Here is a 26836-nt window from a genome sequence, read left to right as displayed (position 1 = left end):
GCACTGTACTGTATTCACCTGATTGGTCAGTGCCTAAAGTCAGGTAGACAGTTATGTGGCGCATGTGGCCAGTAACCTGTGGCTGCTGTAGGGTGAGGAAACTCTTAAGTGCAAACTGCTATTAAATGTTTTGTGGAGTTGTTTCTGAAAGCTTTTGCTATTACTGATGGGTGAGAAAGTGAAGCAACTTACCTTTGAGGTTCCATCAGTCTGATACCATTAGCAGATAGCCAAAATATGTTTAAAAAAATGGTCTCAAAATTATGACTTTGCATCTATGTTGCTCGATGTTTACCACTAGACACCAGTAGATACAGCCCTGTACCAGCACATACGGAAGACAACACTTTCTCCACAACTTCTGCGTCTTACAGTGTTGCCAGATTATGCAAATGGGCATACTGAGGGGGCAGCCAGTTTTACTGATGACTTAAATGAACGATTCTAGCACTGGCTCTATAGCAGCAAGGGTTTATGTCTACGACTGTATATTTAAATGGAACCATATAATAAAACCATCAGGAATGCCATATAGATAATTGGACCCCTTTGTCATAAATGTCCACTGTATTAAGTCACTGTGTCTCCTCTCTTAGTTTAGCTTTATGTAACTAAATATTTGTTTTGTGTATTAAAATAACAATGAAAACTGTAACAATGCAATTCCAAAACTCAAGTACAGCGAAATAATTGTATGTGCTTAAAAGCTGAAGTGATAATTGTTAGTTACAAGTAAAATGCAAATACAAAGAGAGAGAAATGGGCATTAAAAATATTAGGTAAGGCAAAGTGAAAGACAAATGAAGAACAGTCTGGGGGTAACCACAAATAAGAGGCAAGGGAAGTTTCATGATCAAATAACCGTTCAGGGTTTCACACATATGGAAAATGTTTGTGGGTATATATGTGTTATAAATACTGTTTTTAAGAGAGATTTGGAAATTATGACTGTACTAGATTCATTCTTACTGAAAACTGTTGTGTCATAAGACTACTGAACATCGTAAGGGATCAGCAGGTGAGCTGACAGATAATATGGGTGTGCATAGAGATGTCTTTTGCCTCATTTATTTAATACTGATTTGCTCTTTGTATAATTTTGGACAATGGTAAGGGACACATCAAACTGTTTTGTACATTCTCAGTACCAGACACAAATCACATAAGAGGAGGTGCAGGAATGCAGATAGTCATGAATCACAGGGTAAGAAAAGTAAAGGAGATTACAATTTAAGCTCTCATTAACAACAATGCCATTAGAGATATGATAAATATCCTTGCATTTGCCTTAAGAAGCCTGGATGGCCAGATAGGAATTTGAAATGTCATCCTCTCCGAATATGCCATCAATGTCTTTAAATGCACCATCTTGCTCGATGGGAACAAATGGAGTTTGTTTGGACAGCACAGTGGAAAGAAAACTGAATGGTTGTAAAGCTTCTTCAAACTATTAAGAGTGCCCTCCTAAAATTGTCTGCATATGAAGATATTAGACTTCCACTAAGATGTTGGCTGTAAGCAAGTCAGATTCCACATAGGTACTGAATAGAATAGCATAATAATTAAACCATTTAAGTGATTAATGACTCCTGTGGTAAGTGAAAAGGTTATTATTTGAGGATGCCATATTAGTTCCAAAGACAATTAATTATTTTTGAGTTTGGAATATGAGATTTCCACATTAATCAACTCTGATATCAAAATTAATTTTAAAAATGTACACCACAATGTAAAAAAATAATGTACTCTGACAGCAAACCCATTACACTTACTTTCAATCCACCGAGCCTCACAAATTTTATGAAAGTAAAATCTGAAAATCATCAAACTGATTTCAAAAACACCAAACTGAAATTAACAATTACAATACAAAAAATCAGAACACAAAGACTGATATTCAGCAAGGAATGCTCAAGGTGACAACTATGGTCCGTAAGTAAGAACCATCCTGAAAAACCCATATAGCAATTTTTCAAAACTCAAAAACTAAAAATCAGCACGTCTGGATTGGGTAAACAAGGTAGATCCTCTTTTCATCAACAGGTTTTCATACTTTTAAACTATTTCAGTGAGTTACAATTACTATAACGCAACCAAGTGGGTCAAAAAAACATATACATTATCAGTATTTTCCTACTTTCCATTTGATTTCAGTGAGTAATGATACAAAAAGTCATCAGTACTACAATTATGAAATGAAACAGTTGTCCCTTTACTGATTACAAGACAAAAAAATATATGAATGCCGTGAATAAATGTAACAATAATCCAAGGAAGGCATTACAATAATTTCCAAAACATTAATGGAAGATGTGGTAGACCATGAACCAAGTCTCTAGATTACAACTGTATGACCAAAATAAAATTTTCAGTTACCATAATAAGTCACATTTCAATGTTTTTGCAAATCAAAAAGCTGCAGGAGTGAATGACTCAAGACTTACCAAGAGAAGGTGCTTCACTTGTGTCCGACAAAGCAGATGACTTGCCACCATACTCTGATTTCTCTGAGTTGCGAGTCTCAATGTACGCTCGACTTGAATGGCTGCCTGGTGCTGCCCTTTTACCCGCATAGTGTGACTTTATAAACCTGCAAAACCAAAATGTTTATATTTTCAGTCAACCTTGTCACAACATAAACAAAGTAAATAACATTAATATCAAACAAGATGCCTCACATGAAATGAATTAAATCCAATGACATGAAATGATATCAGGCAAGTTATCTTAGAAATGCTGGACTCCAAGGTAAATAAATATGTTTTGCAACCCGTCCTATCCACATCCTCCTCTGAGGATGACACAGCGGTCCAATGGTCCCGGTACGCCACTCGTGGCCTGAAGATGGAGTGCTTTTTTTTTTTTTTTTTTTTGTAAAGATGAAAATTTGTACCAGGAGAACAGGAATCAGATGCAGGTCTCTTGCTTGTCATGAGCAGTGAAGTGCAATGGTTAAGGTACCGCTCATGATAAGTGGAAGATTTGGGATTGAGTCATGGTCTGGCACAAATATTCATCTGTTAAAACTTATTTGTAACTCCAATGAAACATAAAATGTTGTGCCTCATGTAATAACAGTCAGTGGTCTGTTCCTTGAACTTTCAAAGGCATGACAAACTAATACAAACACTACTTGGTATGATTGTAGGGGTAACACAATCACAAACATTACCTTGTTTTGGGAAGCTGCAAGCACTTAAAAATTAACTGTACAGCTTTGTTAAAAAGACTTTCATATAGTTGCAATACAAAGAAAAAAATTGATATGCTGTGCTATTTTCAAGTTAATTAGCTCTGAATTTATTCAATCAGGCCATTGTGCATGCAGTTTCGAGCGGCCGCCCAGAAATGGTGAACACGTTCTTTGTTTGGTTTCCTAAAATCGAACAAGAGAGAGATACAAAAATAGGACATGGGACAGTCGTAAGGACTGAACCCAAGCCATAAGCTCAGCAGTCTAGCGTTCTATTGTCTAGGGTATGAAAACACCTGACACTGATTGCATCTGGCGGGTCACTTGAATTTGTGCATGAAACAGCTTGATTGGCTAACTTCAAAGCTAATTAACTCAGAAATGACACAATATATCGAATTTTTTCTTAAAAATAATTCCCAGTACAACCTGCCCTGCAACACTCTTACAAGATTTTCAGACCTTTTCTGACCACCCTGTATAATGTGGATTACATTACAAAAGCAGAAAAATTTTCAGTTGACACTGACTCTCATGTCAAAATAGTTGTAAACAATAAATGGTGCAGCTATATAATGTTCCTATTAGGAAAATAATACACATTTCTTTATAACGCTGCTACTCCTTCTCAGATCTGCAAAGTATTTATGTGTAACTGAAACAAATATTGGTGCTGTATGGCCACCACTTATGAATCGAAAATTTATGTCTAGAATTCCACTTACCGTGGGTGGCCTGGACGTACATAGCTCCCTTTGTCATCCTCACTACGGGACTGACTCACCAAATCATGGTAGTCAAAATCAAGTGCCAACTCTTCACGGTCACGAGGGGCATCCAACAAATCAGATGGTAACTGATCCAATGCTGCGGAAGAGCTTGCATGACCACCATTTATTTCTGCTGATCTGCAAACCAATTAACAACACTCATAAATGAAAATTAACATTTCTTTACTTTTCCAATAACAGGGCAATTTTTGTTATAAGTTGCACATTTACCTGAAATTAAATAGTAGCAAATCTCAACAAAAGTAAAAATTAAATTTGTCAACTTATTCATCAACACACGTAAGTGCATGTGCCTGTGGACATGGGTGCCCCCCCCCCCCTCCCCACATACACACACAGAGAAAGAATACAGTATGCAATTGTGTGAATGTGTGTGTGTCGGGCAGGAGGGGGGGAGGGGGGAGAAGAGGGAGAGGGAGGTACCTGCATGCACTCACAGGTGTATGTACATCTGTTTCATAATTCTGAAGGATGGCTATGCACGTAAGCTAAGTGGTTTATTGTCTTTTTTACATGCCTTTCAGCATCATTTCTTTTTGGCGAGTAGAGATCAATCCTCCTTCCCCTCTCTCTCTCTCTCTCTCTCTCTCTCTCTCTCTCACACACACACACACACACACACACACACACACACACACACACACTGTATGCAAATTTATTACAGTATGATTGAATGATTGAACAGTTGGCTCCATGAGCCCTTATCAGGGTGTATATGTGGACAAGGACAAAAAAAAAAAAAAAAAAAAAAAAAAAATCCCGGGTTTCCCGGTTAAAAAAAAAGTTTCTCCTGGATGAAAACAGTATATTTTCCCTCGGAACTGTAAATCTTGTCAATCCTTTGAATGGTTATGTTTTTATACATGGGCATAGAATTTTCTGGCACTTTAGAAAACAAAACTCAGGGAAGAAACTTCCTTTTGGAAAGATTTTTGATGTGCAGCAACATGTACACTGTATATTTTCATTTACGAAAGTATAAATTCGAATTCCACCAAACACCACATGTTACTTTCCGAATTATTGTAATCAAGATTGTGATGCGCTTTTGTAAGCCAGTCATAGCTCATGTCACGTGATCCCACCAACCGATGACAGTGGATATTCAGACCACAGGACATGCGGATACACAAATAGGAAAAGTTAATGTTTTAAATTAATATACATAGTGTTGCTACAATAAAAGCAAAGCATTCATATATATACTATTGGTCTCTAAGGTTAATAAGCTGCAAGAGAAGCTAAGCTTTCACATGTAATGTTGATATTTTTTGTGCGTGTTACACTTTAGGATATATCACACAAATGTGCCAGTAAAACTTTTAGCCGAGTCCAGTGACTTGCCCTCAAAGTTTCCACAAATAAATTAGTTACCGCAGAGGAGAGAGAGCTTCCTGTAGCACTACATAAATTTGCTCATAATAATGACATGAAAGTCTGATCTTCTAAGCTCGAAATACTTCTAACGCTCTATGATTTACGAAATTCATTGTACATTCTCGCACATAGTTCAACTTGAATAAAAAGAAATTTACTTTGAAAGTAATGCATTTCAAACCACTATTCACAATATTTTCCCGTGACCTGTTGGAAATAGGTTTGTTTCTGTAGTCGTCAGAGAGTGCCAGATAACAGGCGTGACCGTGCTTTGGCAGCTGCTATGACACAGGAAGCCCGTATGTTCATACGTGTAAAACATTAAAAGATCTTACATTATGTCATAAAAGAAAAAAGACATCAGAGGATACTCCAAGAGCATCAGAATTTCGTGAACCATACTAAAATAGCACATTCAAAGTGCATACTTAAAGAGAACATTCGTATGTCCAGATTCCCAATGAAGTAGACCTTGACCTGATATTAAGCTTTTCAGTGTGGGTTTCGAGATGTAAATTTTCTTGGAGTACCAGTACTGTATTAACTCATTTTTGATTCTTTATTATGGTATAATGCCATACATGCTGGAAGATGAAAACTTGAAATGCAGCAAGCAGTTGAAATTAGCCAATAGTGTGGAACTAAACACTTTGTTTCAAACACATTGATTGTCTCAGCGTAAAAGATTAATAAAAACCAAATTTCTTTAGCAAACCGACAAAAATAACTTCATTGTTCTACAAGGCGATTAATACATGGCTGTCAGAAAAGTGGAAATAAAATAAAATTTGAAACTAATAACATATATCAGCCTTCCGCAATCATAACTCAGACTGCTCTACGCATCAGATCAGCCTCGGATCTACGATGTTTCCGCCCCCACCCCCCTCGCCCAGCCCCCTCCCTTGAGCGTTTGAGATACGACGTCAAAAATTTTAAAAAATTGAATTTTCAAAAATATGTTCATTTTGTAACGCACAGCTGTATGAAGAGTCTGATACATAAAACATATGTGTTCAAGGAAATGTAAGACATGTTATTTCGTCTTAAGTGTGCCAGAGTGCAGTGCCACCCCATTTCATACAGCTTTCTTCTATCGCACGTCACTGTATTTCGCTCCGTGGAATTGAAACGTGTATATTTTGTATTGGATGCCATCAAACTATATTCAGGACAGTGGAAATTAAAATGTCCTGTTGTGCCTCTCCTGCTCCCAGTCGCCCGGTTTGACATCCTGCCCCTCTTAAAAAAAAATTGCAATTAATACTGGATGGGATTATATTTAATTGGGAGAACAAGAACTCTTCGGAGAATTTGCACTCTTTATTGCCTGTTAGTTAATAATTTTCTGTTTTGGGTGACATAAAATTAAATACAGGACAAGAGACAAGCAATACAGTACACATTTCTTCAATCTTTAGCTCCTTGCATTGTTTTCTCTCTAATCTTGCTACAATTTTACATGGTGTGCTTTCCTTTCTGCGAAAGAATCTATTGCCTCATCAAAGTTTGTCAAATATTTTGCTACATGAAAAATCGAAATATCATTGTCTAATACTGCGTAAGCTGTTAACACAAATAGTACCCAAGACTGGTGTAGTTTCTCAATCTGATTACGTCTATCTTGTCACTGTCTGCTAGATAAAACAAAATAGGCCTTTCTAACACTGCAGAAATTGTAACACACGCCAAATATATGAGAACGTATTGGCACAAATGGTCATTTTTATAACATGACAAAATATAATTCATGGAGACCAACATAAAATGCCTATTAGGCCTACCACAATCAAAAAGCTTTATGTTAGAAAATAGTTTCACATTTCATCCATACGCTCCAGTTCCTCGAGCATGAGATCTAAAAGTAGTGTTACGAGATTTTTATATAAATTTGAAATAATCATGTTCTTCCCTAATTTGTGTGATGTCCCCATTTCTTCTCCTTCCTTGATCTAACAAACAATCTTGTCATGACTAATTCTGGAACTATTCCTTCCTTTGTCAAAACTTATTTGCCGGTTAACTTTACTAACCCTGCCAGAATCACCAGTTTAGTTATCCCCAATTATTGTACGGTTAGGCGTTGCTATGTTTGTACAAACCATTTTCTGCACTACTTCCAGAATATAACTTAAGCGATTGCTAGACGGGGACTGTATGACTGGCCCTTGCTAGTGTAGCAATCTGGCCAAAAATTTTCTGTCAAAATTTCATTTTCCTGGATACACGAGAAGATAACACGCAATCTTTCTTACCTGTTATTCCTGTTAGTCGTTTATTTCCACTCTGGTAGTCTGAACCTATGGATTTCCCTAGCAATTATAACAATGCTGATCATTCGCAAACCCATGCAACAACATAATCAGACAGTGATTGGCGTTCACTCGTTCGGCTTTACTTCGCTCAGCTTGTATAGCCTGGTACCCTTTTGCCTGCAGGAAAGTTTATTTCTACATGCTACAAGGACAACACATACACCCATGCCCGAGAGAGGATTCAAACCTCCGACAGGTGGAGCTGCGCGTACCGAGACAAGTCGCCTCAGACCGCACGGTTACCCCGCGCGGCTTATGATTCATTCAGAAATCAACTTGCCCAGAGTGTGTTCAAAAACCAACAGGGATGGGCATCAAAATCATGAGTAATTGATAGACCAACGTGCACTGGATGCTAGGTTTTTTCTCCTCAATAATATGAATCTGCCCTCCAGTAAATTTCCAGGTTTTTTCCTGGTTTTCTCCCAGATGAAAAAATTCCCAGGTTTTTCTCTGATCTCCTGGCTCATATACACCCTGCTTATGCAGTTACCATTTTCCTCCAGAGACATCTCCCGCAAGCAGAGACAAAACATTAGAGAACAGTTTTATGTTCTGACCAAGGTCTGCAGCCCATAAATTTTAATGAAATCTTAAATATTAAATTGACATCAGGCATGTCTTTCAATTATGATAAGATTTCTTACGTCTAAAGATTTACAGCTTTTTATAATGTGTACAGACGTTTAAACACTCTGATAGTCAAACAAGAGAAGACACACCTGGCACTGTGGCTGTATTTTCGAGTATTTTCTCCTCGCTGGGAAACAGACTCCAAGTTCTCCTCCAATAATGCTTCTGACTTTGTCATATATTCTTTGTTTGAGACAGCAGTCAGCATCTGTAACATAAATAATAATACTCACTGTAAAAAAATAAAATACAAATGCGATGCAACATATATTTTAAAAATTATAACTTATAAAACAAATTAAAATATCAATTCAATGCACTTTTCAAGCCAAATTACATTAAGAACATTACTTTGCCCTCAGTTGGAATATATTATGCCATTTTGTACAAGTATTGATCAATGAGGAGAGCTAAAAATAACGTAAATAATAAGGATATCTGCACTGAAAGAAATCTGGTGAAGGATTGATTTTACAAAGAATAATATGTTTTATACCAATTTTTCCATTAATAAATTGCTGATGCAATGATACACTATGAAGAACATTCTTCTTCTTTTTGACTTGTTATTTCTTGAATTAGGCTCTTTAGAATATTTCAGACTTCTACTTTTATTAGCAGTGCTGGTTTTTCCATCTTTTTTTCCGGCTCTTCTAATGTCCTTCAGGCCCTTGGCTGGTAGATATATACCATTTTAAGAACAGTAGTATGGTCCACCCTATCTAGGTTATTTATCTCTTTTTTTCAATAGTATTATGTATATATATTTGATATATTACCGAACGAAAGTGCTGGCAGGTCGATAGACACACAAACAAACACAAACATACACACGAAATTCAAGCTTTCGCAACAAACTGTTGCCTCATCAGGAAAGAGGGAAGGAGAGGGAAAGACGAAAGGATGTGGATTTTAAGGGAGAGGGTAAGGAGTCATTCCAATCCCGGGAGCGGAAATACATATCCATCCGCACATACACAGGTGTGTGTGTGTGAGTGTATACCTGTCCTTTTTTCCCCCTAAGGTAAGTCTTTCCGCTCCCGGGATTGGAATGACTCCTTACCTTCTCCCTTAAAACCCACATCCTTTCGTCTTTCCCTCTCCTTCCCTCTTTCCTGATGAGGCAACAGTTTGTTGCGAAAGCTTGAATTTCGTGTGTATGTTTGTGTTTGTTTGTGTGTCTATCAACCTGCCAGCACTTTCATTCGGTAAGTCACATCATCTGTGTTTTTAGATATATTTGTCCCACGTGGAATGTTTCCCTCTATTATTTGATATATTATGTACATATGTTAGATATGTATCTATAGTATTAGTATTAGATATGTTTCCTTACACTTTCTACTTGTAGCCCTGCCATTATATCTAGATTTCTTTTGTTGTTTCATCTCCTGTAATCTGCCATTCCTCTTAAAAACATAATTTCTGTTGTCAGTAACCTTTCCCTTTCTTGTCTTCACAGACTTCAGCAAAGTAAGAATAGCTATATTTTCATCAATGTTTGGAGAAAGAGTATGCCAAACTGAAGTTACAAATAACTACACGGAGATGGAGAAAAACATATCTACTTACTAGGCACCTGCTTATTGAAAGACACAAAAGTTATAACATCCACCAGTTTCTGAAGTCTCATTACCTTCATCTGGCAAAAAGTGAGAAAGAGCAGCAAGGGAATAACATTTTAGAAGCATTATGAAGGAATGTTATACAGGTGCAGAACATACAGCAGGCTACCACTGCTGGCAGGCTGTTACTTAGTGAAAGTTGAGAATTAAAAATTGGAAACACATCAGACGTTCCAAATGTAAATGTGAAAATGACAGGGGAAATATTATGTTAAAAGAATGAAAAACATAACTGATTAACAAATTAACAACTAATGCTAATTTTCCCTTATTTTCTTATGAACTGGCTTATGCATTTTCTTTCCCAGTTCTTTTCTAATTGTTTTCCTCTACTTCTAACTGTCAATGTCATTTCTTTTCATGGGTATTTTCTTATTTATTACCTTGTGTTAAATTTCATGTAGTTTTTCTTTGCCTTTTTTTTTCTTCAGTTAGCACTTGTGAATTATTTCCAGCTTTTTTATTCACCTCACGTTTTTTGCAACCAATGGAATTCCTTTAAGTCATTAGTAGAATTATGGAAGTTACAGTACACAGTAAATTGCATGGTGTTACTTACTTTTTCTCTTGGATGATAAAAATTTGAAGCCTCTTTCCTTGCTTCCATCACATATACACAACTGCTTTACTTTTTCTGCCTTTCTATCGTGATGAAGGAACTGGTTGTTGTTGCTTACATAATTGGAAGTGGCTCCTCTTTTGTCTTGTATATATGACTTACACACAATGCATTTTAAAAGAGTCAACCCATTTGAAATTCCAACAAATTTTCTAACATGTTTAGAACGACTGGAGATTTCAACTAAATAAAATGATATCTGGTAATTTAATGCACCAGTTTGAATAAAATTTGCAAATGTAACTTCCCAGTGAATTCTTATTACTTGAATCAGTGAAATAATGTAAAACCAGGATGGCCGTGTCAGGCGTAACACTGTCTTTCTGTTTCAATCTTCTCGCAATGACTTTCTCAATTTTCATCATACCTGAATAATTTTTTCTTTGGTCTACCCAAACAAATTGTATTTTTATTTCTCTTGATCTATTGAGTTATTTTGTCTTTGAATTTTGTTTTCACTTTTTTTACTAACCACATTTCCACTGCCATCTTTCTATTGCTTCTTATTTACTTAAGGTTTGCCTCATTACATGCAAGAGTAAGTTTTAGTATCTTTCCTGTATCTTACTCTCAGTCTTGTAATATCCTCTATTACACAAAACATGATTTATTTTACCCAGCTCATGTTTCCATCCTGTTCATGATATTAAGACTTTAAGATAAATTTGAACTGCTGATTTTCACTTAAAACTAAAGTTTTATATAAGTACCTTCCTGTCCTTCGAACTTCAACCATAAGCAATGCCAAATGTCTCTCTTTTAGTTCTTGTACCCCTGTGCACATGTTACTCACCATACTCATTCCTGGTTCCGTGGAAGTGCTGTCAACTTTCTCAATAGAATGGTAACGTTCATTCAGTCGGCTTTGAGAAAGTCCAAGACTTGACAGCTTACTGGGTGTAACTGCTGGAGCGACAGCCACATCCTTTTGACAAAGAATTTTTCAATATTAAGCAAGAACCATTTTTTCATGAAAGGACACATCTGGTTACAGCTAAAAAACAAAGCCATTAATTATTTTTGTATAAATTATACCAACTTTTAAAGATCTTGAAACTTAAAAGTTTCATACTACTTTAAAGTTACAATCAGAACACAAGACAGAAACTATCAGGTGTGTGAGACAGAATGGATAAAGACAGTACAAAAAGTGCTATTAGAATGAGAAAATTCTTCATCCATTATATTACCTTGCAAGAGAATTCAACAGAAGAAAGATGAAAATGTATTGCTCTTCTGATGAATGCCTCCCTACCACCCATAGTTACTAAGACAGACCAGCAAAGAGACGATATGTCTTATCCTCTTAAATTTCCATCCCGCTCAAATCTTTCTTTTGTCACTATACACATTACTTCCGATTTAAATTAGGGAACATTTATGATACTTCAAGAGTGAACATTTATTTTTCTTTTCTTACAGTTTAATTTTGATGTTCACTGTTCACATTTTATTACAAATTTTGTCTGTAGTAACAGGCATACTACAATTGTTTAGTCACCTATCCATACTAAAGACATAAATTAGACAAAAACATCAATGTCTTCAACATAATTCGCATTCAGTCAGTCCTAACCCTTGTGCATTTATTTATTTGCTTCTGCTGCTACCAAAGACGTCTACACAACTTTAAAATCTCAATAATTGGAGTTTTCCTACAGATACTACTGCTGCTTGGTTATGATTGTCACTCCATGTAAGTATGATCTTTGTGTTCATCAATAGTTATATTTGACACGCCAGCAAAATATATTTTCAGAGGTAAAAATGGATAATAACTAACCGCTTCAAGGAGATTATCGAGACTACGACTACGTCCCCTGTCCTCAAAGTAGCGGTCATTAAGTGCAGATTTCCTCGAGAGACCAGTCTGCTGGACAGTGTGGTCACGAGACTGTGAACGAACTCTAGGCTCCTCTCTGCGAGCTGCTGGCGTTGGCACATCCAAGACCTGAAGACACACGATATGGCATTGACTTCAAAATAGTTTACCAAGACAGTCCACATTATATGTAGACATTGTAGTTAATACCTACGCTATCTGATTGTGTACTTAAATAATAATAATAAACATGTGGATCTGCACTCGTTTGTCACTCTCTGTACTGCAACTGAGATGACATTTGATTTAAATAAAATAAGTATTACTCATTCTAACTTTAGCTCCTGCTGAATCACTTGAAGTGAATAAGTGTAAACAAAACTCTTACTATTAAGTGATATTAAATAGAAAGTCATTCAATAATTAAAACTATGAAATTTTGAGAAATTTGATTTGAGAACAGTAGGAGAACAGATTTTAATGTCTAGTGTTAAGTATCTTCTCACAAGTCAAGCACTGTCTTGAAACCAGAAATAATGAAACAAACAAATAATGGAAAATACAGGATGGAATAATACCAATATTATGAAAAGGATAGTTGCTACTCAGCATATAAAGGAGATGCTGATTTGCACATAGGCACAACAAAAAGACGTTACAAAGTGAGCTTTCGGGCAACAAGGCATTCTTTAAAATTAGGCAACACACACCCACACACACACACACACATGCATGTAAACACAAATGCAAATGCAAAGCCAGGCTTCAGCTGCCAGAGACTGTGGTCATGTGTGTGGGGGTTGCATTTGCATGAGTGTGCATGTGTATGTTGCCTAATTTCGACAAAGGCCTTGTTGGCCAAAAGCTCATTTTCCGACAGTCTTTTTGTTGTGCCTATCTGTGACTTGGCTTCTCCACTGTATGGTGACAACCATCCTTTTCATGATATGAAAACAACCAAACTGTTTACATAAAGCCAACAAGAAACTGTACTGGAAGTGTATTGCAATAAACATAAAATTCGATTTTTAAATATAGTACTGGGTGTATCAGAAATTACTTTACAACTTTCAAAATTCATATAAATTAATTCATAGTACCAACAGAGGTGATTGTAGAGTCAATTTGTACGGAAACACATCAAGTTTTGTCTTGCATAGTTCACTAATACCGAATCACACTGTAAGGAGCACTAGTGGCAGTTGCGTTAAAGATGGCTGACTTCACTGGACCCGAGCTTGCTAGCTGTGAGTTTTGGTTTGAAGAATCGAAGGCGGCAACAACAGTTCAGTGTAATTTTCATACCAAGAATGGTAAAGATCCTCCTAGTAGGCCAACAATTTATGAGTGGCATAAATGTTTTGTAGAAACAGGGTGCCCGGTAAGACATGGGAAATCATCAGGTCGTCCATGCATATACAACATCGGTGAGTGAGTGAGACAACGTTTCGTCAACAGCCCTATGAAACTGACCCGGCATGCATCTCATGAACTGCAAATCCCATATATGACACTATTTGGCATATGTTGAGAAACCATATGCATTTGAAACCATACAGATTGACGATCGCACAAACAATAAAAAGACACTGATAAAATTGCTTACAAAAACTTCTGTGCGAATATGTTAAATCCATTACATGAGGATGAACATTCTTGAACAAAATCATCTTTTCTGACGAGTCGACTTTTCACTCACGTGGCAAGGTTAATACACATAACTGTAGGATCTGGGACAGTGAAAATCCACATCAAACATTGCAACATGTTCGTGATAGCCCTAAACTGAACATTTTTTGTGCATTGAGCAAGAACAAAGTATGTGGCCCTTTTTTTTCCATGAGAGAATCATCAATGGGTTAGTGTACCTGTATATGTTACAACAATTTTTGATACCACAGATCGATGAGGATGACCAAGAATGAAATGTTTACTTCATGCAAGATGGTGCACCAACCCACTATCTGGCTGACTTACGGGATTTTCTCAGTGACGACTTTCCAGGGCAATGGATTGGCTGTGATTTTGATGCATTGTGTGCAGGATAACCAACGGAAGCCACATGCAACATCTTTAGTTTACGGTAAAAAAACTTGATGTGTTTCCCTACAAAATAACACTAAACCCAGCTCTATATCTTCTTTCAATAAATTTATATAAATTTTTAAAGTTGTAAAGTCCTTTTTGGAACACCCTGTATATAATGGACATGTGTGGATTAATTCGTTAGCATAAATTCTGAGTTCTTATAAAGAGAATTTCATTAGTGGATATATCCAATAACATCTTCAAATGTTTACATTATAAAATGCACTAAATACTCTTAAATTGGAAGAAGAAAGCTAATCCAAAATGAAAGTAATGAGGAAAAGAAGGAATAAGTCCGTAGCTTGAATCTGTATGGACCATACAATTCATTAGTCCTTCAGAGACAGATTGCATTCAGGTGGATACAAAATTATGCTGACATCAAAGAAATATTTTCCCCCTTACACTATACTACAATCTAAAAATACTTTCCTACAAATTAACTTAAGTTATACAACTTCCATTTCACAGGGTTACAGAACATTTCTGAGAAGAATAGAAACAAGTTCAGTACTGTAGCTATCAAGTGTTGAAACTGGAGTGTTCAGATTTTCTGCACTCTCCTGAATGTGAAACTGACCGTGTCATCACAAAATTTAAGCATAGCTACTATCACTCAGAAAATTTTAAGCTCTAAAATTCAGTTCCAGAGAAACAAATCTTTTTAACTTGAATTTGCAGTATATATTGCCCACATTTGTAGCATGAAGATGATGAAAATGAGTACAGGGATTCTCAAGTAAGTCATAAATTAAATGAAGATTGTTCTAAAGCGGAATTTTAAAAGTGGCGTTTTCTGTATGGATCAGATCCAGAAAAAGATATGAAATAGAAACATTTTCAGGCTGCTCCGGTTTTAAATGTATAGCGACCACGGACTAATAATAGAAAATACAGTGTACAGTAGTTGAGAATTCGGAAACTTTTATTAAGCAATTCATTAAGAAGCACTGTTCAAACTTCTTTTGAATGAAAAAGCCAGAACAACTACCTTCTGCATTTCAAAACAAATCCTATTAGCAAACCTAAGTTTAAAAATAGATTTTTGTATGTTATATATGTTTCCTCACCAATGGGCCTGCCGCAATGGTAACATTGGTTATCGTTAGATCACTGAAGTTAAGTGCTGCCGGGCTTGGCTAGCACTTGGATGGGCGACCATCCAAGTCTGCCGAGCACTGTTGGCAAGCAGGCTGCCTTGTGAGGCCAACTGATGAGCTACTTGAATGAGAAGAGGCAACTCTGGTCACAAAAACTGATGATGACTAGGAGAGAAGTGAACTGACCACATACCCCTCCATTTCTGCATCCAGTCATGCCTATTAGCTGACAATGACACAGCACTCGTTCAATACTGATGGGCCTTCTGAGGCCTGTTCGGACAGAGTTTAGTTAGTTAGTTTAAATGTACAGTGGAGTGAGCATAATTCATTCCAGAAACTTACTTGTAGAGTGAAACCTTCATTAAGCAAAACAGTTTACCCCATATAAATTAATGTGAACTACAATAATTCATTACATGCAGAAAAGTACTAAGAGTTTTATGTAATTCATGTCATTTATTCAAAGAAACATATACATGCAGTATTATGTACTTTATTATTCACAATGCATAACTATTTCTTTTTTACTGTGAAGCTATCTATAGTCATTTGTTTCTGCCGATGCTTCAACAGGACATTGGCACAGAATAGCAGTGTGAGATGGTCTTTCATTGGCTTGTGACCGGGCAGTGCATTCTCCTCTACTGTTATAAAGGCACACAATGGCGTCTTTTTCCAGAATAGGCCTGTCTTGTCACAATTAAAAACCTGAAGCGACAGATAATGGTCACAATCTAGGAGCATCTTGAAGTTGCTGATGAAGTTCTCTGCTTCCTTTGTGTTGGAGCTGGCTGCTTCGCCATGCCTCACAATGCTCTGTATGTCAATTCTTCTCTTAAGCTTCTTGAACCACCCATGGCTTCTCTTAAGCACTTCCTGCTGATGATACTGGCAACCTCTTAATGAGGTTGGCGAAAATCATTCTCACCTTCTCACAAATGATATTCTCGTTAATAGTGTCACCTTACAATGGCTTTTCATTAATCCATATAAGGAGCAACCTTTCAGCATCATCCAGAATAAGAAACCATTGTTTAGACACTCTTGTCACTCCCTTTGAAGCATCTATCTCCTTAATCTTGTCCTTGTTCTTGAGGGTAGTGCAAACAATTGATGTGCGTGCTAAATCAGTGGCATTCACACCACAATTGGGTTTTTAATGATTTTACATTTCATTTCTAAGGTCAGTTTCTTTCTCTTATGGTCATCTTCTTGCAGCTTGATCTTCAGGGACATTTCTATGAAGGTTATTGAAATTTACACACAAAAAGACACTGTGTGAACACAAGTTTAGGAAAATATGTGATTACCAGCTGCATTAAGATGGTAGCAGAAAGAGCACTAAATCCACACTGCAGTACAAACTAAAGACATTGCCAAGAATTAAATGTGCTCATATTGTTGAGCATTTCCCCTGCTGTGCGCGAATGGCTGGTGATGTTAAACTAAATCATCATTACTAATTATGTGAAACATTGCTCATTAAGCAAGTCACTTTTTTTATAATTTATTTTGCTCATTATATCGGAGGTGCTCAGTAAATGAGGTTCCACTGTATTTCCTCACATCAATGCGCTCCTGGAATAACAATAATGAGAAAAGTCTAAAAGACAAAATATTTTCAAACTTACAGCTGGGATGAACAGGTAGCAAGTGACAGGATAAGAATGCTGGAGGGAGAGACAAAAGATGCACGGGATAGGAGTGCAGCATAGGCACCTGAAATGGTGAGTTTGTTCAGTGCACGATGATATAGGATTTGGTTGGAGAGAGAGAATGGAGGATGTGGAGACTGTAAGGAAGAGAGTGCAGGTGCAGGATGGGTGAAGTTAGTATCCAGGGTAAGGGTGGAGATGGATATGGGGCAGGTGGTTAGCAGAGATTGAGGCCAGGATGATTATGGGATCAGAGGCTACAGTTTGGTGGTGGCCACTCATTCTGCTGGTCAACTGGATGATTGTCATGACCTCATAAAAAGGCCATCCATGAGATGTGCCATACATATGGCATGTGAAAGGACTGTTTCACGGGCGGCCCTTCCTTTAATAGCGTAGGATAGGATAATCTTGTCACAGGACTGGAGTACGATGTGCTGGATGGATGAATCAGACAGGTTTCGCACCTGGGTTTTCTACAGTGACAAAGGGGTGACAGTGGATATGGCATAATAATAAACTAAGGTATTTTGTAACTGTGGTTGGTGGAGGAATACCACTTTGGGAAGTGTGACAAGGATTTAGAGCTGGCTGTTCCTCATTTCCAGGCATGATAATAAATAGTTGAAGCCTTGGCCAAGGATATGGTTTAGTTATTCCAGACTGGGTTGATACTGGGTAATGGAGTGGGTGCTCTTTTTCAGCTGCTTCTTGGTGGTGATCAGGTCTGACTCGTATCATCTTGCAGCAACAGCGCACAGTCCTGCTGGAGTAGTTGTTATTCTTTCTGTCTTACTGTTCCTATTAGCACATGCAAATAAAATGAATATTGCACTAGACTAATTTGATGTGGAGGAAAATTAAGAGTTCAAGATTCACAAGTAGAGTTATTAAAGATGAGCATTTGGTGCTGCTATTATCCACTTGGTGTTGCTATTATTATTACTGTTATTATCATTATTACCACCAATGGTTGATGGTTAATGCACTGAGCTGCCAACAGGCACATAAACAAGACTGAGGGGAGGGGATGCAGGGTGCACACATGGCTACATTGACCCTCTGCAGCAACTCAGTTAGCTTATTGTGTTTTTATCCCAACTTAGGTATTTTTATGAACATAATATATACCTCACAATGATACCACCCTCATTCTCCTTCCAATTCACTAACTTACCTAACAGGTAGCCGAGAAGTGAAGAAAGTTCGTTAAGTACACATATGCAATAGGTTCTAATAGCAAATGTCAGAACAGATCTAACTCACTGGCTGCTTGTGAACTGGTGGTTCTGGTGGAGGCACTGCTGGTCGTCTAGGGGTTGTTGTAGGCTCTACATCACCAGGCACGGGGCTTGCATTAGGAGTAGAGGTAACCACCTTTTAACAAGACATTGAACATTAATTTACAAATATAAGTTCAGATATTATTACATTTTTGACACTAACTATAATACTGTAATGAAAAGAATGCGCAGCTGGGTACAGTAGCTTCAGTATTTCACAACAGCTGAATCACAATGAGAACACTGACATTTTTGAACATTTGAGCATTGTGTCAGTTGCTTCTGAAAACTAAGAACTGCAAACGATTATAATACAGCTAAGCATTGTAATATGTTTATAATTACGAATTTCATAATCAACAGAGGTGAGACACACACACTCTAGGCAGAAACCAAAGTATGAAAATGTTCACACTACCTATCAGTCAACTTTTTAAGTCATGTGTAGTAATTATGAAAAATGCCTATGCTACCAACATACACTGAAGCACCAAAAAAACTGGTATAGGCATGCATATTCAAATACAGAGATATGTAATGAGTTAGAATGTCGTGTTATATTAGGCACACAAGCGATGGGACACAGGATCTCTGAGGCAGTGATGAAGTGGAGATTTTTCTGCACAACCATTTCATGAGTTATCATGAATATCAGGAATCTCATAAAACATCAAATCTCTGACACTTCTGCGGCTGGAGAAAGCTCCTGTAAGAACAGCACCAATGGTGACAGCAGACAATAATTCAATGTGACAGAAGTGCAGCCCTTCTGCAAATTGCTGCACATTTCAATGCTGGGCGGTCAACAAGTGTCAGCGTGCCAACCATTCAATGAAACATAGATATGGGCTTTCCGAGCCAAAGGCCCACACTTGTACCATTGATGACTGCATGACACAAAGCTTTACGCCTCGCCTGGGCTTGTCAACACTGAAATTGGACTGTTGATGATTGGAAACATATTGCCTGATCGGTCAAGTCTCATTTCAAATTGTATCAAGCAGATGGACGTACATGAGTATGGAGACAACCTCATGAATCCATGGACCCTGCACGTCAGCAGGGGACTGATCAAGCTGGTCGAGGTACTGTAATGGTGTGGGACATGTGCTGTTGGACTGACAGGTGACACATATGTAAACATCCTGTCTGGTCACCTGCATCCATTCATGTCCATTGTGCATTCTGACAGACTTGGGCAATTCCAGCATGAAAATGCGATACCCCACATGTCCAGAATTGCTACAGAATGGCTCTAGGAACACTCTTCTGAGTTTAAACACTTTTGCTGGCCACCAAACTCCCCAGACATGAACATTACTGAGCATATCTGGGATGCCTTGCAACATGCTGTTAAGAAGAGATCTCCACCCCTTCGTATTTATGGACAGCCCTGCAGGATTCACGGTGTCAATTCCCTCCAGCACTACTTCAGACATTAGACGAGGCCATCCCGCGTTATGTTGTGGCACTTCTGCATGCTCGCGGGGGGGCCTACACAATATTAGGCAGGTGTACCAGTTTCTTTGGCTCTTCAGTGTGTAACACAACGTTGTTCAACATGTGCTGGAATACAGATAATTTGGGTCCGTATTTCACAATATGAGATTGATCTCTCCAATTCTCATGCTTTCAAACTGAAGTAGTACACACTTTGCCACTTTGACTACATTTACATTGTTTACTTTTCACTCTACTCTTTCCTACATTTACTTTGCCTTTCAGTTTGCCTGTAATGGCCTCTGTTCCAATTTCTGGTTCTTATTTTTGGTCCAATGCCTGTCAACACACAAGTAACACAACTTTACAAACTTAACACTCCAAAACAAAAACACACAGAGCATCTGAAAGCATTTAAATTTTTTGGATGTAACCCACACTACGGGAAACCATTACCATAATTTAAGTTATTGCTTTATCAGTCATACAATGGACGCTTTTTTAATAAATGCTGACTGAATCATTAATGAATAGCTTACTAATGAACGAAAAGTTTGGTCTGATTTAAATTAGATAAAGATTGCCACAATTCAAGTTTGATTTCACAATACCTAATATAGTAATGATTTACTTCAAATGTTTAAAAAGGATCTTGTAAATATCAAAGTTTTCACCTTGTTAACATTTTGTCGTGGTGCAGGCGAACCTCCAAAAGTGGGATTCTTACAGGCAGGAAATGCAGGCATCAACTCCATCTCTGAGATGAGATCGAGGGCATACTCCAGACCATTGCCACCAGTGCCACCCTCAAGAGCCACAGTCCAACCTGAACTTTCAGGAATTCCACGTTCTCGAACGACACTAGCAGCAAGTGACTCGCATGTTGTCCATGAATCAACTGCTGCAGTTCGAGTCTCCTCTTATGGTTAAACAAAAGATATAAAATCTGGTCATAATGAGTACTTCGAATTCTGGATTATTTGTGAAACTAATACAACCGTAGCACATAAACAATTTACCCATAAGTAATGCTCCCTCGTGTAACTGAATGAAAGTCAACAAGAGCACATGCTTAAAAGCTTAAAATTTAAATTAAGTCTTCTAATGTGTTATTGTACATTATACAAAAATTAGTGCTACTGTCATAAAACTAAAATAAAAATAATTTTTGAGTTAGAGCAGCAGCATTAGAGATATTGACCTAAGTTTTACAGATGCCTCAAGTATCTAGAACTGCAGTGGTTCATAAAACTGGTTACTCTGGATTCATAATGAACAGAGCTCCATCAGATTCATTCCTTACATGACAAAGAGCTCTCCAAAACCTTAAAAATTAATATACACTGTAGTTAGCGCAAAAAAGAATCTACATTATTTAAGATTATAAAATAGCAAGAAATACAATCACTGTTGGCTGATGGATAAAGTAGAAATAAGAAATAGCACACACGAAACACACAGAATGCACCAAATATTTCTTCATCATAATCATCATCATCTTCTATTACTCTTATATTTTACTTTAATAACATTTCAATGTAGAGAGTAATCTGTACAAGCTTTACCTTTGAGAAATAATTAAATTATATTGTGGCAAAGTTCAATCAAGTGAAAAGTAAAATCTTTTTAAGTTCTAGTTACCTCTATTCGATTCAAAGAAACTCACCAAAAATGTAATTCTTGAACAAGAAAAATTCATTACTGTCAGTGGTGGCAACTTTTCCCATAGAAATCAGCTAAGATATTCATTATTAAAAAATACTAAAGCTGGCAATTTAGGTATTCACGTTACCACATATGCAAAAAAGATTTGTAGTACTACAATGTCATAACATACTAAAAATCTGTCACTCTCATAAAAAAACAAAAAAGTTAATACACTCAGAATATATGTATACATTAAAACCTTCAGTGCACTCACCATCAGCAAAATGCACTGTAAGGGCCATATTCACACGCTTGCGGTTGGATCGCCATTCAAGCAGACTAGGGGGATATGTGCGAGCCAACTGACTTTCCACACGTGCAGACTGCAGTAACTTTCGCTGACACAATGCTTTGTAGCCATCATATGCATTATCTGACACATACCTAATGGGCAGAATAATAACGTAATAAATAAAAGTTAGTAATTCTGCAAAAAATTTTGATCAAGATTTTATGAGTTCAAAATTTTATGTTCCTGTGGTATTTCTGGATTTAAGAACAACATTCACTTACACAAAAATATTTACAACACTTTTTAGAAAAACCATATTCAGTCAACAAAGTGAAATTCTGTTAGAGAGTTGATCAACTTACTAATATGCGTCAAGCAACATGTGATACAAACACATTTCTCCTTCCAGACTCAGGTATGTGAAATTAAAGGAGAAAGATATATCGAAATGACAAAAAGAAGAAAAAGAGGATAAAGGACAGTAATGTCCAAGTAGGATATTTGCCAGAAAGCAATTTGGGAAACTAAGAGAAACGACACAGTACAATATTCTAAGCATGTAGACATGGGTGTCAGTTCAAACAATGTTAATAACTTCCAAACCATTTGGAGTTAGAGAATCATTTGGGCTTAGAGAAAGCATATTGTGAGGGGAACAGAGGGGGATGCCAAACGACGAAGTTAACAGACAGGGAAAAAACTATGAGTGAAACTAACATCACAGAGGCAGAACATGATTGTAAGTAATAATGTAGATAAGACAACTTCAGTGTTGCACACAACTAACATAGAAATAACAGACTACACATAAAGTTGTGAATTATCTTTTATATACTGGTTGCACATTTTATCTTGATTTTCTGTTTGGTGGAAATCTGCTCCAGATCATGTGCACTCATTGCCAACTTTAGCTACACAGCAAAATTGTACAGCATAGTAATAAGTAGCCATTGTGAATATACTACTGATCTGTGTGTGATGTTATAGGTATTGATTGTTAAAATAATTTTGAAAAATAGGTGAAGGGGCTATACCTGGTCCTTCTGGTGGCTCGTCATCAATTTTCATGTCATTTCTGTGCTGCATTTATCCACTAAACGTTCATTTATTTTATAAGCTATAGGCTGGCTGCTCTGGGAGGAGGTGGCATGGCTTGTTTCAACATCAATTTGCTACAAGATGATCGCAAGATTCAATATCCAGCATTCCTCTGCTCAGGGGCCAAGTAAAATTGTATGACCTGTACACTGATTTGCCAAAACATCATGACCATCTGCTTGATAGAGTGTGTGTCCACTTAATGAACACAACACAGCAGCGATTCAGCATGGCATGGATTCAACAAGCCCTTGGTCAGTTTCCAGAAGTATGTGGCACCAGATATCTATGCACAAGTCATGCAGTTACCGTAAATTATTGTGAAGTGGTTTGCAGGCACGGAGCTGGTGCCCAATGGTGTCTCAGAGGAGTTTCATGGGATTCATATCAGGCAAATTTGATGGCCAAGACATCAATGAGAGTTCACTATCATGCTTCTCAAACCACTGTAGCATGATTAGGTACTTGTGACATGGACAGTCTTCTTACTGGAAGATGCCATCATCTCACGGGAAAGACATCCAGCATAAAGAGATGCAAGAGGCCTGCAATAAAGTTCACATAGTCCACATCTATCATGTTGCCTTTGATTACCACCACAGTTCCTATGGAAACCCAGATCAATGTTCCCTATAGCACAATATTACACCCAAGTGACATGTTTCCATTGACCCATGGTCCACTCTCAATTTTCCCAAGCACGCTGCAATTGTTGGGTCAACAAATCAACATGTACAGGTCGTCTGCTGTAGAGCCCCTCATTCAACAAATTGCATTCCAAAACACTTGTAACTGCACCAGCATACAGCATTGTACTCTGTCATCAGATCCGCCACAGACTGCCACCTATCCTACCGTAAAGAACGGTTAAGCCTCTGATTTCCACATTCTATGATGGGCCATGGACATGCAACACCATGTCACTTACTCATCATTTCACCATCCTTCAATCGCTTCCCATAGATGCTCAAGACAGTAGCACACAAACACCCAACCAGTTTTGTTGTTTACCATATTTGCCCCAATTGCCATGCTATAGCAATCAACCCATTGTCAGTGTTGTTTTAGTCAATGGATCTTCTGACTTTCTGATGTAAGAATGACTCTTCATTTATCTCTGCTCTGTTTATATTTCCTTCCCAAGTCATGAGCCCACAACACAATCAGGTAGCATTCATCCTCCTAGTGGCCATAATGGTTAGTCTCTTCAGTATATATCATATGAAAAACACCAACTGTGAATATTCTGATTTAATATAGTTGTCTTTAAATTAGTTTTTAGTTTGCAAATGGTTAGTTACTGACAGTAATTGTATAATTATGGACTTGTGGGCTTAACAAAGTACATAAAATGCTGAAAAACAGTCACAATTTGTGTTTCAGTTAAAGAATCAATAGAAGAGGACATTATTAAATTTACCCTTAAAATTTAAAAATGCAAAATGCGTATGTTACCTTATAAAAAGTTGACATGCTGAGAAGCATGGCTGTAGTACAATCATAACAGTTACAATTTAAGCAGCAAGCAACCACAACTATGGTTTTAAAAAGTCTATTCAACTCAAACTGTTACAGGTTTTATATTTATTATGAATACATCTTCAGGCAGCTCCTACTGCTTTCCTTTCTTTCTCACTGGGCCATTGTTTTGTATTCGTTACTGATGTAGTGCACCAACATAAAAAAAGGTTTTTCATTCATAATTCTATAAAATTAAAAGGTATTTTTTTCATTTTGACCTTCACATAAACATTCAAATGCAGGATAAATTCATTGCACAAAAACATGCACCACTTACGTTTTCACCACATTTAACTTTTTATTAACTAACAGATCATTTCATGGACATTTCTGTGAAGGTCAGAATGCAAACACCTCTCTTAACTTAACCAAATTGTGAATGAAAAATCTTTTGTTTATCTTTGAGCACCACACCAGTAACAAATACAACATGAGACTCCAGCAAGAAAGAAAGGAAAGCTGTATGAGCCACCTGAAGATGGATTTGTAACAAATCCAAAACTGGTAATAGTTTGCGTTAAATAATTTTTTTTAAACATACTGCTTAAATTGTAATCCTTACAAAAAGTGATTGTCCTATTGCAATCTACATATATTGTAAGCTGACTTTTAAAAAGTAAGCCTCCTGCACAGAAACTATGCATATGCCTTCAGTACATTTTTCCTTTACCTATAATCTTTATCACACCTCTGTTGTGAATTCTGAAGTATCTTCTCACTTCTTCTGCAATGGCTATCAATTACCCTTCTTTACATCCCTCCCTCCAATCATTTTTTTAAAGTCTCACGTACTTCTGTTCAAGTAAATCACTGTACTATTTCTTCAAAATGGCTGATATCACTGTTTCGCTAATAACAGATAAGCTCAACAAATTAGCAATAAAATGATTGAAAAGATATCAAATACAATAACACTTATTGACCTTTGTCAGCAACACATAAACTTACTTAAGTAAATATTTGTAAAGTGTCTTTGATGGTGGAAAGACAGAGAGACAATTCGCAATCAACAGCCACCCTCGTTCATTGTTTGCATCATTCTCATTTTTCCACGTCTGGTTACACAACTGGCACAGGATTTCATCCCTCATTTTTTCATTGATTATTCCCTGCAAAGTAAGAAAACACTTCAAATATAAACACTTTAGAGAGATGACAGTCTAAAATTACTCACATGAAGCTCTCTAGCAACAAATTATAATGCTCACAATCGCAAAACCAAGGAAAGTTCAATGTTACATACCCACAAAAATCATATCATTAATGATCTTTTTGGAAAAAGGCTGACAAACATGAAAAGAGGATTTCTTAAGACTGCTTACTAACAATGAGTACCCACTGGCTAATTATTTTCTCAAATACTTCTGGTAATCAGGTTTTTCCAATAGCATACCTGGCACTGACGTCAGTTCACAATAGCATGTATTCTACCAGGAAATGGAGACACAGAGTAATTATCTGTAGGGTCAATGGGAGCCAGACTTTATGTTTACAGAAGTTCCACGGAGTTCAAATTGCAGCTGCCTACATGTGTCTTATTGTCAATAGGCAGTAACTTGTAACAAACAGAAAATTCAGTTGAGAAAACTGTTAAAATTAGAAGGAGCCAGGATGCCTGCTTGGTAACTCACAAGGTGAAACGTGAAGTTCTGCCAATAACACTGCAACTCAAGAAAGGAAACAGGACTAATCTGATGAATTACACACCCATATCACTGATGCCGATTTGCAGTACAAATTTGGAGCACATATTGTGTTTGAACATATGAATTACCTTAAAGAAATCAATCACTGACGAATCATTAGCACAGATTCTGAAAACATCGTTCTTGTGAAACACAACTAGCTCTTCATTCACATAAAGTAATGAGTTCTACCTCTCGGTAACATGGTAAATCACACAAATCTAAAGAGTGTCAAATCAACTAAACATCTAGGAATTAAAATTACAAACAACTTAAATTGGAATGATCACATAGATAATGTTAGAGGAAAGCAAACGAAAGATGGTGTTTTACTTGCGGAACACTTAGAACATGCAACATGTTGGCTCGAGACTGCCTACACTATGTTTGTCTGTCCTCTACTAGAGTATTGTTTTTGTGACATGAGATCCTTACATGACACGATTGATGGACAACATTGACAAAGTCCATAGAAGGACAGCTTGGTTTGCATTATCGAGAAAATTGGGAGAGAGTTTCACATGTATTTTTTGCGGTGAGATAATCATAATAAAATAAGAGATAACAGAGCTTTCAAGGAAAGATTTTTAAGTGGTCATTATTTCCAATTGCTGTTCGAGAATCAAATGGCAGAGAAATAGTCTCAAGG

At 37.1% G+C, this 26836-nt stretch overlaps 1 protein-coding gene across 1 annotated transcript in view; it reads right to left on the bottom strand.

Moving 5' to 3' along the window:
- LOC124589362 (unconventional myosin-XV) overlaps positions 1 to 26836 on the bottom strand; it is a 931914-nt gene that overhangs the window by 321599 nt on the left and 583479 nt on the right. Inside the window, exons 20-28 of the mRNA XM_047131550.1 lie at positions 25451 to 25611; positions 21866 to 22035; positions 20619 to 20863; positions 18488 to 18598; positions 12337 to 12504; positions 11347 to 11478; positions 8399 to 8517; positions 3919 to 4101; positions 2445 to 2590 (exon numbers count right to left, since the gene is read on the bottom strand). Coding sequence (XP_046987506.1) covers positions 2445 to 2590; positions 3919 to 4101; positions 8399 to 8517; positions 11347 to 11478; positions 12337 to 12504; positions 18488 to 18598; positions 20619 to 20863; positions 21866 to 22035; positions 25451 to 25611 — 1435 coding nt within the window. The remainder of the gene's footprint in view (positions 1 to 2444; positions 2591 to 3918; positions 4102 to 8398; positions 8518 to 11346; positions 11479 to 12336; positions 12505 to 18487; positions 18599 to 20618; positions 20864 to 21865; positions 22036 to 25450; positions 25612 to 26836) is intronic.

Source organism: Schistocerca americana, chromosome 2 (assembly GCF_021461395.2).
Source record: "Schistocerca americana isolate TAMUIC-IGC-003095 chromosome 2, iqSchAmer2.1, whole genome shotgun sequence".
NCBI lineage: Eukaryota > Metazoa > Arthropoda > Insecta > Orthoptera > Acrididae > Schistocerca > Schistocerca americana.
This window is presented reverse-complemented; position numbering and strand designations above follow the sequence as displayed.